The sequence below is a fragment of the Delphinus delphis genome, chromosome 11, assembly GCF_949987515.2.
Source record: "Delphinus delphis chromosome 11, mDelDel1.2, whole genome shotgun sequence".
NCBI lineage: Eukaryota > Metazoa > Chordata > Mammalia > Artiodactyla > Delphinidae > Delphinus > Delphinus delphis.
This window is the reverse complement of record NC_082693.1, coordinates 12,580,782-12,598,554: the sequence shown is the minus strand read 5'-3', so window position 1 is coordinate 12,598,554 and position 17,773 is coordinate 12,580,782. Positions and strand designations below refer to the sequence as shown.

Genomic DNA, 17,773 nt, shown 5'->3' with positions numbered 1-17,773 from the left:
TCTAGAAATGTTTTACCATCTCTCCAGTTACTTCCCTCATTGTTTTTCTTTTTGAAAAATTAAGGGATGTGGCATAAACCAGAGCTGTAATTACGCATGTGTTTTTCAGTGATGACAAGGTAAAATCTTGATCTAATTCATTACTCATTTCTCTGCCAACTATCCTGTTATACTTCCCTTTCTTGTTTCAGGAACCAGGTGAGACTGGACAGAGAAATGTAGTTGTTTAAAAATAGAAATCATTTATTATCTTCATTTATTACTTTTTTGTCTTTAGTTTTTCCTTTTTAATTAAAAAAATTAATCATTACAAAATATAGGTGAAACTCCCCCGTATAACTTACCCTGATCCCATTTGCCTCCCATAATTTGGCCAGAGGTAAAATATTACTCTGAATATGGTGTTTCTCTTTCCATGCATGTTTTTCACTTTTATATTTGTAAGTGTCCAATACTCATATGGACTATTACTTCACATACTTTAAAATGTCATGTTGAGGGCTTCCCTGGTGGCGCAGTGGTTGAGTCCGCCTTCCAATTCAGGGGACACGGGTTCGTGCTCCGGTCCGGGAAGATCCCACATGCCGCGGAGCGGCTGGGCCCGTGAGCCATGGCCGCTGAGCCTGCGCGTCCGGAGCCTGTGCCCCGCAATGGGAGAGGCCACAACAGTGAGAGGCCCGCGTACCACAAAAAAAAAAAAAAAAAAGTCATGTTGATGGTATCATATTGTACGTATGATTCTGCAGCTTATTTTTTGTTACCTAACATCGTTTTTGAGATTTGTCCATCTTGGTGTATCTCTAGAAAATTTAGTATCCATTTTACAACTATACAAACAATATAATTTGTTTTTTTTGTTGTTGTTGTTATATAGGTTGTTTTCAATCACTCACTTTTGCAAATAATGCTGCAATAAATGTTTTGGGACATGTTTCCTTAGGTTGGAAGTCCTGGATAGTAGAGTACGCACATCTTCAACTGTTTGTGATATTGTGAAAATGTTTTCTAACTTGATGTCAATTATCTATCAGTTGTGTGTGATAGTTCTTGTTTCTCCATATTCTTTTTCCAACACTTGCTTGTATCAGTCTTTTTATTTATTTTTAATTAATTTATTTTATTTAATTTTTTTTTTGGCTGTGTTGGGTCTTCATTGCTGCACGTGGGCTTTCTCTAGGTGCGGTGAGTGGGGGCTACTCTTCACTGTGGTGCGTGGGCTTCTCATTGTGGTGACTTCTTTTGTTGCAGAGTGCAGGCTCTAGGCCTGTGGGCTTCAGTAGTTGTGGCACGTGGGCTCAGTAGTTGTGGCTCACGGGCTCTAGAGCGCAGGCTCAGTAGTTGTGGCGCATGGGCTTAGTTGCTCTGCAGCATGTGGAATCTTCCCAGACCAAGGCTCGAACCTGTGTCCCCTGCATTGGCAGGTGGATTCTTAACCACTGTGCCACCAGGGAAGTCCAGTCTTTTTAATTTTTGTCACTCTGAAGCCTGTGAAATTTTGTCTCTTAATTTCCTGTTAAAGAAAATGATTGAACATCTTTTCATATGTTTATCTGTCATTCAGCTTCCCTTTTCTTAAAATCATTTGTTTGATACCCTTGCCTGTTTCATGGATTCTTTTTCCATATTTTCCTGCTAATTTCTAATGTAACCTTTGCCATATGTCACTTCCCCATTGTCATTTTTTATTGTGTCCTGTGCCTTTCATCCGGATACATTTTTCTTCTTGCTGAAACATATAATTTAATAGTTATTTAAGTTAGAGTATGGGTGTTAAATTCTCCTAGGCTCTGTATACAAAAAAAATTCTTTATTCTTGATGTAGTTTAGCGGGGTATAGAATTCTGGGTAGTCTGATTTCCCCTCAGCACTTTGAGGATATTGCTCCATTGTCTTCCTGCACCAATTATTGCAGAAGAGAAAGCTGCTGTCAGTCTAATAGTTATTCCTTTGTGGATACTATGCTTTTTGTCCATTAGTATCTTCTAAACTTCTAATTTATTTTTATTTATGCTTGATCATCTGCAGTTTCACCATCACATATCTAGGTATGGTCTTAGTTTTTTTTTTTTTTTTTTGCGTTATGCGGGCCTCTCACTCTTGTGGCCTCTCCCGTTGCTGAGCACAGGCTCCGGATGTGCAGGCTCAGCGGCCATGGCCCACGGGCCTAGCCGCTCCGCGGCATGTGGGATCTTCCCGGACCGGGACACGAACCCATGTCCCCTGCATCGGCAGGCAGACTCTCAACCACTGCGCCACCAGGGAAGCCCTGGTCTTAGTTGTGAATTATCGTCTAGGTACTTGGAATGCTTTGTCAATCTGTGGATTCATGTCATTCTTCAAGTCTTGGAAATTCCCATAATGATTTCTTCAAATATAATGCGAATCATCCCCTCCATATGTTTCTTAATCTCTTAATCTCATTGGTTAGAATCTCTCCACCTCCATACCTGTGGTAGTATTGTCTCACTGTGCTAAATCATGGGACAATGACACAATATCATCTTTCAATTTACTGACTTCATTTAATTTTTATTAGTACAGAATTTATCCCATCTATTGAAGTTTTTCAATTAATTAACATTAAATTTGATTAATTAAATTAATTTTATCTAGTTTAACCAATTAAATTAAATGATTGTATTTTTTATTTTTAAAATTTATACTTATTCTATATGTTTCTGTTTTATTTTTGCCAATTTTTGTTTCATTATTCCTTAATTCTTTTTTTTTTTTTAATTTTATTTATTTATTTATTTATGGCTGTGTTGCGTCTTCGTTTCTGTGCCAGGGCTTTCTCTTGTTGCGGCTTGTGGGGGCCACTCCTCATTGCGGTGCGCATGCCTCTCACTATCGCGGCCTCTCTCGTTGCGGAGCGCAGGCTCCAGACGCGCAGGCTCAGTAGTTGTGGCTCACGGGGCTAGTTGCTCCGCGGCATGTGGGATCTTCCCAGACCAGGGCTTGAACCCATGTCCTCTGCATTGGCAGGCAGATTCTCAACCACTGCGCCACCAGGGAAGCCCAATTCTTTTTTAATAGGTGTAATTCTTTCATTTATCACTTTGTATATCATAACATACTGTAAATTTTTGTTACATTGCTACATAAAATATAATATAAAATATTATAATAATTTTGATGCCTATCTTTTTTAGCATAGATTTCTTTGTGTGTTCTAAAATATAAGCCCTAGGCCAAATTTTGTTTTCTCATTGCCCTATTTCTTGTTTTTTCCTCACTGCTTTGAGGCAGTTTAGCATCCTTTCAGCTCACCAGAATCTGCAGTCTAGAACCAGGACATATAACATTATTTTGGGGTTCTTCATGTTGTGGATGGTATAGTGGTTTTCACAGATTCATTCTCTGAGTCAGAGGGTAACTAAGCTTGGTCCTTGATAGTAAGAATGTGTGTCCCTTGCCTGTATCCTTAGGCCTCCATATGTGCTTTTTTTCCACAAGCAGGAAGAATCTTTACTCCAAGCAAGGAGTCTGGCTCTGGGCCATATCTAATGTAGAGCGACTCAAGCCTTCCCACTCTACAGGGGCCCAGATTCAGTACTGTCTCCTTTCAGACCCAGAGCACAGGGGCCCCATGACTTCAGCCTACTTCCCTACTTTGAGTTTCTGATTAATGGAGACACCTATCTTATTTTTGAGCCTGGAAATATACTTCTGTTTTTCTTTTCACTTTTTGGTGGGAGCACAGAGTGTATGACAAAGCGGGACTTTACTGCATTATTTTTACTAAAAATCCTACCATGAAGTTCCCATGTTTTCTTTTAATAAAAAACTTTAAAATGACATTTAATATCATTATTATTTCCTCATTAGGCGTTCCATATAATAAAAACTATGTTCAAATGGAAGAATATTTTCTGTTCCTTCATTACCTTTGAACCATTCATAGAGATCATAAATAGGAAGATTTTTAAGGTTCTGGATGTGACTCTCTTAGAAGATGAAAAAACAAAAGCAAATGTGGAGCAAATACTGTTTCAAGAAAGCAGAGGTAGCCTTGTACTTACTAGTATCTGCTAAGTGCTAAGAGGTGCTTCTTTCTGAGATTGTTCTGTTTTGAGGAACTAAAACTAAAAAAGCTGTTGAGTCAGTAATCAGTATCCTTTGCTTTCAATGTGACCAACCTAAGAACGTGTGTCTTCTGACATAGCCCTCTTGAGGGAGATGAACATGGGATTAGTCCCTCACTTCTGATGGCAGGAGTAGGGAGAAGGGACCACTCCAAGTCCCAGGCCAGAGCTCTTGTAATAGGTATTGATGATAATTTGAGACCTGACCTGATGGTTCAGCTATATCCAAGCAGGCCATTGAGGTGAGCTGGCTGCAGCAGCCACCCATGGTCCAGGAGGATGGTTACCATTACACCCACTAACTTAGTTTGAGTCTCCATCAATTCTTTAGTAGGAGAGCAAAATTTGCCACCCCAAAATGTATCTCTTTGGCATGAGGAGTAACTTAGGCTGAGTATTTTTAAGAAAAAGAAGACTCAGGAAGAACCCTTAATCTTCCCCATAACTGCCTAAAAGAATTTAGATAGAGGGCCTGTTCCTGGAATAGAGCTATCACCAGAGGTATTTGCACAGAAAATGGGCTGGAAGTGGCAGGGGAAACTCAGCAGGGCCTGGAGATCAGAGTCCACTCTGTGTCCCATTGTCTCTGTGTGGCCCAGCAAACATTTGTTCACCAAATGTTTACTTTTCCATCTCCAGGTCACTTGCCTTCCTCCCCTTTGTAGTCCCAAACCACCACCCCGACATCCTCTTTTGTCTTTAGCTGAAGATGGTCTTTAAGGTGAAGGTTTTGGCCAGTTTGATGAGTTATCAGTTTTCCTGGGTCTCTCCCATGTATACATGTTATTACATTTTAGTTTTGATTTTCTCTTACTAATCTGTCTCACATCAATTTAATTCTTAGGCCAGCCAGAAGAACCTAGAAGGGTAGAGGAAAATTCTTCCTCTATGATACTTTCCTGGAATATTTAAATAGCTTTCTGAATTATTCTTCCTGCCTCCAATCTCATCTTAATTTTTCTTATTTACTTCGGTTCAAAACTTTTAAGGCTGCAGCCTACTTGATACTCTCACTTTTGTCGGAGTCTCTGACTTACACCTGTCACCTTCACCTCACTGACTTTTCCCCTCCTGATCTCTTTTGGTTCTCTTTTGCTCCCAACCCGTTGAGTAATTTTCTATTTAATGCCATCGGTATTAATTATATTTATTAATCTTATACCAGGTGCTACATACTTTGTTAAGGAGTTTATTTTAAAATGTTTTATTACAAAAAATTGATATTATTTAATAGCACCCTCTACCAAATCAGTAATCTATAGCCCACAAACCAAATCTGGCCTGCCACATGTTTTTGTATGATTTATGAGCTAAGAATGGTATTTACAGTTTAAAATGGTTGATAAATATTGACAGAAGAATACTATTTCATGACATATGAAAATTATATGAAATTCAAATTCTGGTGTCTTTAAAGTTTCCTAAGAACACAGCCGTGCTTATCTGTTTACATATCATCTATGGCTGCTTTTCTGCGGAAATAGTGGAGTTGAATGATTGCAACATAGATTATATGGTCCACAAAGCATAAAATATTTATTACCTAGGCCTTTACAGAAAAAGTTTGCTAACCTCTGGAATAGATATTGAATTAGAAAACTAAGAGAATGTAATAATCTGCCAAAGTCTACATTATGGTTTCCAGTTTTCTTTGGCTCTAAAGTTCACGCTTTGATCCACTGTTCAAAATATCTGTGTGATAATTTGTCCATTCCAATCAGGATTCAGGATCCTGTGGCTTGTAGTTCTGTTACAAGAAGGAGGTTTCCCCAATCAAATCGTGTTATGTCATTTCTTTGCATAAGATGTGTCCTCATTCCTCAGCACTTAGAGGTTAAGGTCTAAACTCTTTTGTAAAGTATTCAAGGCTCCTCCCACATTTTCTAGCCACCTTTCCCTTTCTTTTCTGGAATCACAGGTTCTTGCCACCTTCACTCTTGAAGTTCACAGGTGTGCCATGCTATGCACATATGCCCCCATTCTTTTTACCTATGATTCCCTTTAACTCTGATTGTGACATCTTCCACTCTTTATTCACTTGGCAAGTTTTCAATAATTTTTAAAGAATTGTTTCTTCTTCCCAGTGCTCCCTAAGAAGGCTGGGCAGTCTCTTACATAATTCTTTTACAGCACTTATATATTTGTCTTTTCCACTACTGTATACAATCTCTGAGTGTGGGTATTTTATTTTTATTTCTCTGCCACCTAGGACATGGCGTAAAGAATGTAGGTAATACATAAAATAAAAACTCATGCATTATTTTTATTATCATGGATGAATTTGTATGGAATATTGTATTTGTAGAGTGTCCCCTTGTGGTTCTGCCATGTTTGCAGCCACTATCTCTAGGACTTTGCAAACACAGGAGACAGTAGTGTGTAAATAGCATTTCCCAAATTTCTAAGCAATTGTTTTCATGTATTATTTTATCTATTGAGAAACTACTCCTTCTCTCTAATGTGCACATTATATACTGAAGGTTCTCAATCAATTAAATATTAATCAGAAGTCAGAGTCTAAGGGTTATGAACTTTTGAACTGGCCAAATGACTTGTTTGTGCTGTATTTATTCTTTGCCATGTTCCTCAGCTTTCTCTGAGAGCGCCAGACTCAGAACAACTGTAGAGAAATATCAAAGGACTGCCCCAGGGCCAATTGCTTTGTCATTGTTTATTTCATGAAGACAAAGATCTAACACAGAATAAATGACTGTAACAAATGTACCCTTTTAGCCTCAATGTGTCAACTCTGGGAGCAGATCCTACAAATGTTTCCTAAACTTCCAAGAAAAGCTTCCCCTTAGAAAAATAAAGATGGCAAAAATACATCATTAACTGATAAATAATGCTAACTTTAGAGCTCAAAAGTAATCTTAGTCATCATGTATTTTAATACTCTCTTTTTTAAAGAAGGAAGCTGAAACCCATCACCTCGTGCCTAATGTCACAGAAATATTTGTGCATTAACCCTCAGTTTTTATATTCCCAACCTATTATTGCTTTAAAAATCTGGGATGGTGTAATTGAGTATTTAAAAATAGAGTAGAGGGTGAGAGACAATAAACCATCATTAATCAATTTTTACTCTTTAGATATCAATGCAAATTTCCTCTTCTGCTTAAGATGTAGAAAACTGCAAGCCAATGCTATCCTCCTGTTAGGGGAAACACTGACTAAAATCGCCCGCCCTGGCCAAGCACCATAGTAGCCGCTTGCTTGAGTTATCTTAAACCGGAAGTCCTAGTAAGGAATGTGGAACTAACAAGCTACCACGAACGGAAGAATTCAGGGAAGGTCAAAAGGAGGGAGGGGATGCCAGTCCATATGTCCTACCAACCTCCCAGAATCCTCCTCGCTGGAATCCATCTTGGCTGAGCGATGCCAGGAAGGACCGTGAATCATCACCATAAAACCCGAGACTGCGAGCTACGTGGCAGAGCAGTTCTCCTGGGTTCCCTCACCCTTCAACTCTCCACCCAGGTGCCCCTTCCCAATCACATCTCTTGCTTTGTCAGCACATGAGTTTCCTCGGACAATTCATTTCCTAGTGTTAGACAAGAGCCCACTCTCAGGCCCTGGAAGGGGTCCCCCTTCCTGCAGCATCCCAACATCCAACAGTGAGAAGAAAAAGTCAAATAATCCATGAGACACAATTTTTCTTGTGTCTATCAGAGAAATAAGATTGCAAGGCAACCAAATGAACTAAATTCTAAAGACAAGCCCCTCTGAGGAGAAAAGGGACACATTAACTGTTTTACCTTTAGTAGGGCATGGCAGAAAGAAGGGGCACCATTAAAGCAGGAAAGAAGAAAGCAACTAAAATTTCCCTGATCCAGAAAGGTGGAGTGTGTTCTAAATAACAGTTTAGACTGCTCTGTCCAAGAAGGTAGTTGCCAGCCACCTGTGGCTATTTAAATTAAACTTAGAATGAATCAAAATTAAATAAAATTAAAAATGAGGGGCTACTCTACTGGACAATGCAGATATAGAACATTTCCATCATCCAAAAGTTCTGTCCAAAAGTATAGGACAGAGCTGGTTTAAAATGAGTGGGGCTCCCAGGCACAAGTGGAGCCCACTTCTCTCTAGCCCTTTACATGGGCCTCCATCAGGTGCTCAGGAGAAATACTGATGGCAGGAGAGCCACCCTCCTACCCTCCAGGGCACAGGGATGCAAGTGATAATTAGCACCATTAAGACATCAAGGAGAAAACTTAATTCCCTGGACTTTTTTAAAATACAAAGCAAAACGCTTAATGCCTTGGCAAGAGGTAGAAGTTCTTTCCCTCTCAGTTCTCTGGCAAAGACCTTCCTCCTTCTGGGGGACAGGTAGAAGTAAAAGATGTATATTCCTGAGTCAAGGGCAGAAACAGCCTTGTACCCATGATCTTCACGCACTGATAGAAGGTAGAGTTCTGCTACTATGGGGAAGAGGCAGGAGACTCTCCAACCCAAGACCATCTACAGGTTTAAGGTAGACTTTGTCTGTGAGTGTATAGCAAGGGGTAGGAATGCTGAGAATGCCCCACTTAGCATCACAACATCTGCCTAAGCCTGAGGCTGAACGAGGAGAACCAAGATCCTCCCCCATCCCCCCAAAAGTTAGCACTAGTAAAAAGTCCATTGGTAAGGGAGAGGCAAAATCATGGATCCCTTCTGTGGTGCATGTGTTCAGGACTTGCTGAACATTGAGGGTAGAACTGGAACACTGAGAAACACCTTCTGTCACTGCTGGCAACCTACCATTGACCAGAAGAATTTGAAGTCTGTGATGAACTGTAGGTTAATAGTACTTTAAACTGAGCTCAACTATTGACTGGAGTGACCCAACTCCTCACACGAACAGCCTAGCAATATGGAAGATTTAAGTATAGCAATATACTTAATTGCATTAAATATAAATGATCTAAGCTTGTACTATTTAAATTGGTAGCCACTAGCCACATATGGCTGTTGAGCGCTTAAAATAAGGCTAGTGCCATGGAGACACTGAATTTTAAATTTTATTTATTTTCATTATATTTAAGAGTAAAAAATGTGTAAATTTGTATATCCTGATTATATACTTGAGAAATAAAACATTGCCACCTTATCAGTAAACAAAGGATGTCACAGTCATCAGTGATTGCAGCCACTCCCCATGGTGAGCCCTGAGGAAACTCAGGATGTGAGAACGGAGGATACAGGCCCCAGATAGCTGAAGTGCGTATCAAAGGAATGATTTCAGTGAGCCCAGACCCTTGCATCTTCCCACACATAGAAAAACGTTAAATGCCTTAACTAGTTTTCTTTTATTAACAATAATCTTTTGTTCCTACTACCTGCCTTTTGTTGCAAAACTCCTGTATATCCTGGCTCCCCCCTCACCTCCTTGGAGCAGTTTTCTCAGGGTTACTTGAGACGCTCCCTCCCGGGCTTGAAGTCCTCAGTAAGTCCACCGAAGAAAACATAACACTCAACTTTTAGGTTGTGCATATTTTTTTTAGTCGACATACTGAAACAATAATATTTTGAATGTAATGGGTTAAGTAAACTATGTTATTAAAATTAATTTCACCTTTTCAGAAAGTTTCTTAATGTGTCTAGCAGAAAATTTAATGTTACGTATGTGGTTAACATTCTATTTTTATTGGCTAGTTCTAGTCTAAACACTCCAATTAAAAGGCAGAGATTTTCAGATTGGGGAAAAAAGCAAGATCCAACTCTATGCTGTTTACAAGAAACCCATTTACATATAAAGATATAAGTAGGTTAAAATTAAAAAGATGAAACAGGTATACCATGAAAATACTTAACAAAAGAAAACTAAAATGTCTATATTAATATCAGCCAAGATAGACCTCAACACAAGGCATATTATTTGGTATAAAGGGTGACATTGTATATAGATAAAAAGGTCAGCTCATCAAAAAGACATGGTAAACCTAAAAGTATTGTATTTGCACCTAACAACGTAACAACAGAACTTCGAACTAAAGCATAAGCTAAAAGAAGTGAAAGGAGAAACAGACAAATCCATTCTCTCTGTCAGTCATTGTTAGAACAAACTGACAGCAAATCATTAGGGTAGAGAAGACTTGAACAACCAACCCGACTTAATTGACAGATATTGAAACTTCACCCACCAAGTGCTCACAGAAAGCACAAGAGAGGCCATATTTGGGGCCATAAGGCAAATCTCAACAACTTTCTGGGCATTGAAATTGCACAGAGCATGTTCTCTGATCACAACGACAGTTACCTAGAAATCAATAAGGAGATCTCCGCAAAATCGTCAAAGTTTTGGACATTCAACAACACAATTCCTAGCCCACATATCAAAGGAGAAATCACAAAAGAAAACTGAAAACATGTTGAGTAGAACTTACTGCACATGCTAAAATATCAACAAGATATTCCAGAAATCTTTCACCATCTACTTACTTAACACATTTCTTTGTGAACCATTAACTCAAGGGCCGACGCCTCCAGCTTTGATCCAGAGTGGCTGAGTGCCTGCTAATGAGTGTTGGGTCCGCAACGGTCACTAGTTTTATTTTGCTCTGTGTCTTAGCCTTTTTTTCCTGGTTCCGTTACTTGCTCAGCTAAATTGAATTAATATTTACTGATCACCATTTAAGCATAAGGGTCATGCTAGGTCATGCTTATGAAATTATGAAGATAAGTAACGCAGAGCTTCTGATTCCAAGTGTTATGTTATAGGCATTATACACCTAGATCTGCTGCCTGGTTCTATTAGCTCCTAATTCGCCATTTCTGGAGCTTGTTTAAGACAGCATTTTACCAGGCAAGTCCTTCCTTTAATTCAGCTCAGTCCTAGATTTGTTCATTATATGTATAAACCTTGAAGGTCTTGAGTCTGTGCCATTCCTAGTTTTTAGAACTCAGTATGGATCCTGGAACTCTGCCAAGGGAAACTTTAATTAATTTTTGACAGACATGTTAAAAATATGTCCTCTAGCTTGATTCTGAGTTCTTGCTTCTTGGTGTTTCTCTTTCCTTTTATCCCAACAGAAAATAGCACTATGTCCTTTTCCTTAATTGTGGCCAGAAAGATCACGTATAGATGGCAATTAAAAGATTGCCGCAGTGGTTGAGAGTCCGCCTGCCGATGCAGGGGACACGGGTTCGTGCCCCGGTCCGGGAAGATCCCACATGCCGCGGAGCGGCTGGGCCCGTGAGCGAAGGCCGCTGAGCCTGCGCGTCCGGAGCCTGTGCTCAGCAACGGGAGAGGCCACAACAACAACAACAAAAGATTGCAACCACTGGAACAAAGAGCAAAAAGAACTTTGCTGAGACATTGCATTGCTCTAGTGATAAACTCTACCATCTTATAGATAACAGTTTTTCTTCCATACATCAACAAATATAGTAGAGCCGAATTTTACTTTGAGATTATGTATTAAAGGCAGAGAGAAAAATGAAAATCATATGTAGTTAAAACCACTCCTAAAAAATTTCTAATATCAGCATGACCTCTTAAGATATGTGCTGCTAAAGGTTAAAATGTTACTGACTTTTTTTTCTTGGCATTATTCTTGGGCAGTGGAAGCCTAGGCCAGTTTGAGGGTGAGGTGAGGAATAGCAACTGGTAAATAACGATATCTTTTACTCTCAACTAAAAATATGTAATTTTGATTTTTTTTTGCGGTACGCGGGCCTCTCACTGTTGTGGCCTCTCCCGTTGTGGAGCACAGGCTCCGGAGCGGCGCGCAGGCTCAGTGGCCATGGCTCACGGGCCCAGCCGCTCCGCGGCATGTGAGATCTTCCCGGACCAGGGCACAAACCCGTGTCCCCTGCATCAGCAGGCGGACTCTCAACCACTGCGCCACCAGGGAAGCCCGTAATTTTGATTTTGAGGCAGCTAAATATTAGCATAAATTCATTGCCTCAAAAAGCAATTTGCTTAGTATGAGAATATGTGTTCTAGAAAAAAAACTTAGCTATAATCATACTATTAAATTATATAGCAGCAAATTACATCGTCCAATCATGAATCTAAAATTGTCATTCAATCTCAAAATAGGTTGACTTTTTTTGGTTTAAACACATTTTGATTAACAAAAGGTTACAGTAAAACGTGATCCAGCTTCAGCAAGGGACTGTATTCTTAAGGTAAAGCAGAACTTTGAATCTTGTCACTCGATTTCAAGGCAATTGATCTTGCCATTCTGGGCTCTGTTTTCATGAGAACCCCCAGGGGAATACACCCAACAAAGAGACACAGAGAACAATATTGCACACGATGCTTACTTGTTAACACAGTGATTGATCGTGATGGCTTGGTAACCACATTTCCATTTACCACTACCAGAGTGATGACATAATACAGGCCGTGATAACTGGCCTGAAAGATAACGGGAGGAGGCAAAGTACTGTTGAATTCCTCAAATTCGAAGAAGTAATTTTTTGATTCACCAGTTATCTTCACCACATACACGGATGATGGACTCATGACATCTGAAGCTTCTAAAGAGACAGCGATGCTATTATCATCTCGGACAGTTACATGGAATGTTGTAGCATTCTGTTTAAGGAAAGAGAGAAAAAGGAAATGAGGTCAAATTTCAGATTATGTTGCAATAAAATTATACTGACATAATTTCCCCAAAACTAGTGTTGTGATAAGCATTGCTTTGTGAAATAGAGTTGCATAGGTATTTTAGCATAGGAGGAAAAGCAGAACGAGGGAGATTAACCCTACTGTGGCAATTGATCTTCTCAGGATTTTTTACTTTTAGCATTCTTCTTGATTGAAAAGCTGCTTCCGGTTCATGGGTTGTGCCATGTAATAAACACAAAATAAACACCATGGAAATGCGTAATTATAAATGAATGAAAATCATCTTGGCACTCGACTTCCAGAGAAGTCCTATGGAAGGACTTCGTTTCACCTATGTTGAAGAAGCTGTATGGTTTGAAGAAGCACTATTTTACTTTGGAGGGAGTAGTTCTGCCATAGACCTAGGAAAATTCTAGAAGAATGTTTCAAGGGAGTGATTTCCTCTCTGATGTCTCACCTGTCAGTTCTGGAAACTAAAATAGTCAGGGCTGAGAAACCTGTGATAATCCTCATTAAAGGTTAGCCAGTCCTTAATATGAGAAACTAAGATGCTCTTTGAGGAAAGGACCAGGCTCAGGAACCGTGGGCGTTGATGGAAAAATCAGCAGTTAGTGGACTGAAAACTTTGCTCCGAGTCTCCAGATAAAGGCTCATGAACAGTATTTGAAAAGTCATTTGTGTAGTTGGTTTAAATATTCCTTCCTGATTTTTTCCCACATGCCACAGGCAGAATCCATCCTCTTCTGTTCTCTGGTCTTGACAAAACTCATAGACTTTCTAACACTTGCCGTTCTGTTTTTAATTTACCTTCTGGGAATGTAGTGTCCAGGACAAGTTATTTCATTGTGCTGAGGCTCAGGTTTCTTTTCTACGAAAGTGGGACAGGAAAATTGCTGAAACTTGTCAAGGACTTACAAGGATCCAGGTACCAAGCTAGGCAGGCTATAAACATGATCATCTCATGTGATATTCAGAGTTATCTCACGAGGTAGATATTATTATTTCCATCTCAGTTTGTCACTGTGCAAACTGAGAGCCAGAAAGATTAAGTCACTTGCTCCAGGTCACACATGTAGGTTGGACTTTTAACCACCGTACACAAGTACCAAGACTGAGCTCCACTGTTGTTCTACATGTCTTTGCCTTGTCCTCTTGACTTATTTTCCTAACAGCGAGTCTGACAGACAGGATATAGCTGATAACTGTTTGTTAAATGAATGAAAGGATTGCCGATTGCATTAATTATATGTGATCATTCTCCTCTTAGGATTAATCTACTTATTGATTTTGGTACCTCACATATTGTCAGCAACCAAATCAGGAGTGCAACCCATCAATCCTTTAAAAGTGACTGTATACACCTAAAAACATACTGACCTTTTTTTCTTCTTATTTCATTTTGTAAGAAGTCTGGTTTTTAAAGGTCCTAGGACCTATAAAGACTATCTGGCCATTAAGAGAAGTTTAATTCTATGTTAACATTTAGTAGACGTAATTGTGTTCACGCTATTCCTATCACACTAGACTGTAAGTCCTCTAGGCAGAGACGGCATCTTATTTCTAGCTGTGTCTCCAGCTCCAGGACCAATGCCTGGCATACGCCAGGTGGTTTGTGATCTGGGCAGGCCTGGGAAGATTTATGTAACCCGGGATTGTCAGTACAGATTGACTCTTTAAATGTCCTTTATCCACATTTGTCTCTCATCCTCAGATACATGGGCAGATTTCTAAAACAGAGTTCTGTACTTTGGGGACCAAACATGAAATGTGACCCATTCTCCATTGCCAGCGGTCAGGTGGAACGTGAGGCTAAACCCAGTGTTGAGTATCCAATAGCACTGAAATCTGGTTTCTATTCATTATTGATTATAGAAGTTGATTCACTAACTCAGAAAAGAATACGTTTACAGGCATCAGAGACACAATTACTAAGAATTTTTTGCTCTATGTTTTAACAGCCAATAAACTGGAAGTGTTTATGATAATGAAAAGAGGGAAAAATAAACTCAATTTCGTAAAGTGTTTAAGAAATCTATGTCTCATGTGCCATGATGCCGTGTAGACAGTTAAAGCCTCCAGGAAAAGGAACTGATCTTCCAAATGCGAACAACAGCTTTGGGGATGATTGTATCAGCCATCAAAATAAGCATTGGCCCATGTGTTCCCAGGTTGCCAAAAATAAATCAGGGTGGGCTAATCAGATTCAGTCAGTGGCACTAATGAGGATAAGGCAGCAGGCTAAGTGCAGTCTAGGCAGCGAGCCTAAAAGAAATGTCATCTATGTTATTTTTTTCTTCTCTGTCCCCTTCACTTCAGCTTTTCCTAGAATCTACATTCAGGAGAAAATTCTGAATGTATGTTGCAGGCATGTCATCCCTGCTGAGAAGCAGAGCAAAAAGGAAGTATTAAAAGTAATCAAAATGGATCTGGTAAACTTAGGTAAGGCCAATGCTGATTTATTTGGTGGATAGAAAACTATTTAAAACTTTTTCTGAGACTGGTAAAGGTATTGCTCAACTCTGCAGTCAAAATATTTTCACTGAAATGTCCTTTGCATAACGAAGTTTAATATAGAAATTTCTCTGGTCCAACACCCTCATTTCACGCTTGAGAGGACAATGGTGCAAATGTCACACAGCTAAGTGATGTCAGAATAAGGTCTAGGATCCACACGTTCTGATGCCCTTGGTATTTCTCTTTCCTGAACTAGAGGTAAGTTGCTTGAGACAGAAGAAGGGGCCTAGGGGTTTGGCTTCAGCAAGGAAGCGGGAGCCCAGGAGCCTGTCACCTGTTCTAAAGCCAGTCCTGGGACAGAAAAGCTATTGGAGACAGAGTGGACAGCATTAAAGAGGAGAAAAATGCAGGATGAGTCCCTGGGATGTGGGTCGAGGAAGAGAACTAGCCACAGATACATACTGAATAAATCCCAATTTATAGCTTAAATTGTTTAAGTCGGACTTCCAAAATTTGCAGCCAAAGGTCCTGGTTGATACAAGAAAATTGTTCAGTGTTATAGACATGTAGAGAAGATAGCAATTCATTCTGCTTCTGCAGATGGATATGAGGGAAGGTTTCAGGGTAGCAGGGTAGAAGGGATGCTTGAAAGGTACTCAGGAGTTTCCCAGGGAAACAAAAGCGAGAAAAGTCATCTGGAGAAGTAGGAAGAGACTCCAGGTTGCTCTGGAGTGGGTAGACAGTGCTAGGATGCTCAGAGGAGAGAGCAAATAGCCCAGTGCAAGTTATGCCTTATTAAGGAATCTGGATATTTTTAGGCCAAAAGAAATCATGCACTGTTTGAATGCAGAAAAGTGGAATGATTAGACAGATCACAGTTTAGAAAGGCCAATATAGTTAGAAGGATGGGCCTAGTGTAGTTAGGAATTGGCTGACTGAGCCCATCTAAGGTCAGCAGACAGTAAGGATGTTGTAACAGTTCACATAAGACCTGACCAGAGTTCAAACAAGAGCTGGCTGCCCCAGATCTGCCCGTGTGACCTGCCGGTGTGACATGCTTCTAGAACATTATCAGTGCTTCAGCTGGCAAACCAATCAATGATTAGTATTATTAGACAGGGCATGTTAGAGGGAACACTTAGAAAACTCTGCTGTGCTAAGGTTACCACATAAGAAGCGATGGGATGCTCAGTTCTTTTAGATGGTAGTATTAATGGTGTCTCGTGCTTATATAGCACTTAATGGCCATAATTCTCTGCAGACGTTATGTAATTCATCCACTTAGCCTCCTGTCCAGCTCCTGGGAAACCTTTTCCAGCAAGACAGTCTGTCCTTTCAGTTCCTTCAGGAAGATTAAAGTCCCAGAGCAGCCCTGATACTTTCTTTCTTTCAGAAACTGTCAGAGCAGAATTTGGATGTGGATTTCAAAGACTAAGGATGGCCTCCCCCTAATCTCCCATTATTTATTCTATCATTCTTCAGAAAATTTTGAGCAACCAGCGTGTATCAGGAATGGTGCAGGACATTGGGGATATATTCTATTTGGGAGTAAAGAGAAAGACAGGCTTTGTGTGACTCTGTCCTTCCTAGAATTGCGTCTGACCCATAATCACAGCAATGATAATGATTTCAGTGATGACAATATTATAAAAAAGAACATCAACTTCCATCATGCTTATTGCATGGTGCCAGAAACTGCTCTGAAGCTCGTACAGCAGGTTCTTGAAAGCTGCTTGCCGAGTGAATGTGCTTACCAGCTGCTGTGTGCTGCCAGACGTCTTTATGTGGGTCTTACATGTACCTTTGCAGGTGGCGTATGTCAGTTCTCTCCTGCTGCCTGAGTCCACATTCACGGCAACACTGCCTTTCATGTTTTACATGCTCAGATACATCCATTTCTGTCTTTACGATTTCATGAGACAGAGCCCTCATCTCTTTTGCCTCTTACTTGGTAAAGGGGTCCAAAACTCAAATGTCTGGCAGGTAATATAAATGTGTGAAACAGTCAAGTTTAAGAGGATTGAATGATGGATTAGTTAGCAAATGGGAGGGTACAGGCATTGTCTAAAAGCATCATTAAAATCTGGCCAAAGAAAACACATTTGTTTGTCTCTAGGCAAACATAAAATAAAGGGTATACTGGATTTTGGGACTGTGGAGAAAGATGTACCTTCTAGGATAATGTAATATCATGGAAGTCAATGGAATATGGCTTCAAGAAGAAAGTGGGGGTCAGTGGTGTCACATGTTGGTAAGAAATGAAAGGCAAGGATTGAAGAAAAGTCATTAGACTTGGCCATCAAAAAGTTAATAGTAACATCTTTAAGAGCACGTCCTTTACTAGTATAAAATAATGAGAGCACAAGGCAACTTTTAAGGAGTTAAAGAGTAACACAAGCTACATACCCATAGAGTGGTTAAAATTAAAAAGACAACAAACACAAAGTATTGACAACGATTTAGAGCAAGTGGCATTTTCATTCACTGCTGGTGGTAGTGTAAATTAGCTTAAGCATTTTGGAAAACTGGCAATATCTACTGAAGCTGAATATTTACATAACACATGACCCAGCAATTCTAGTTCTAGATATAGGCTCAGCAGAAATGAATGTGTATGTGCTCCAAAAAACATGTCGAAGAATGTTCACATTAGCTTTGTTTTGGGGTCATA

At 39.8% G+C, this 17,773-nt stretch overlaps 1 protein-coding gene across 1 annotated transcript in view; it reads right to left on the bottom strand.

Moving 5' to 3' along the window:
- Positions 1-17,773, bottom strand: part of PTPRO (protein tyrosine phosphatase receptor type O) — a 233,036-nt gene that overhangs the window by 99,665 nt on the left and 115,598 nt on the right. The window contains exon 3 of the mRNA XM_069541225.1: positions 12,339-12,612. Within this exon, the coding sequence (XP_069397326.1) occupies positions 12,339-12,612 (274 nt within the window). The remainder of the gene's footprint in view (positions 1-12,338; positions 12,613-17,773) is intronic.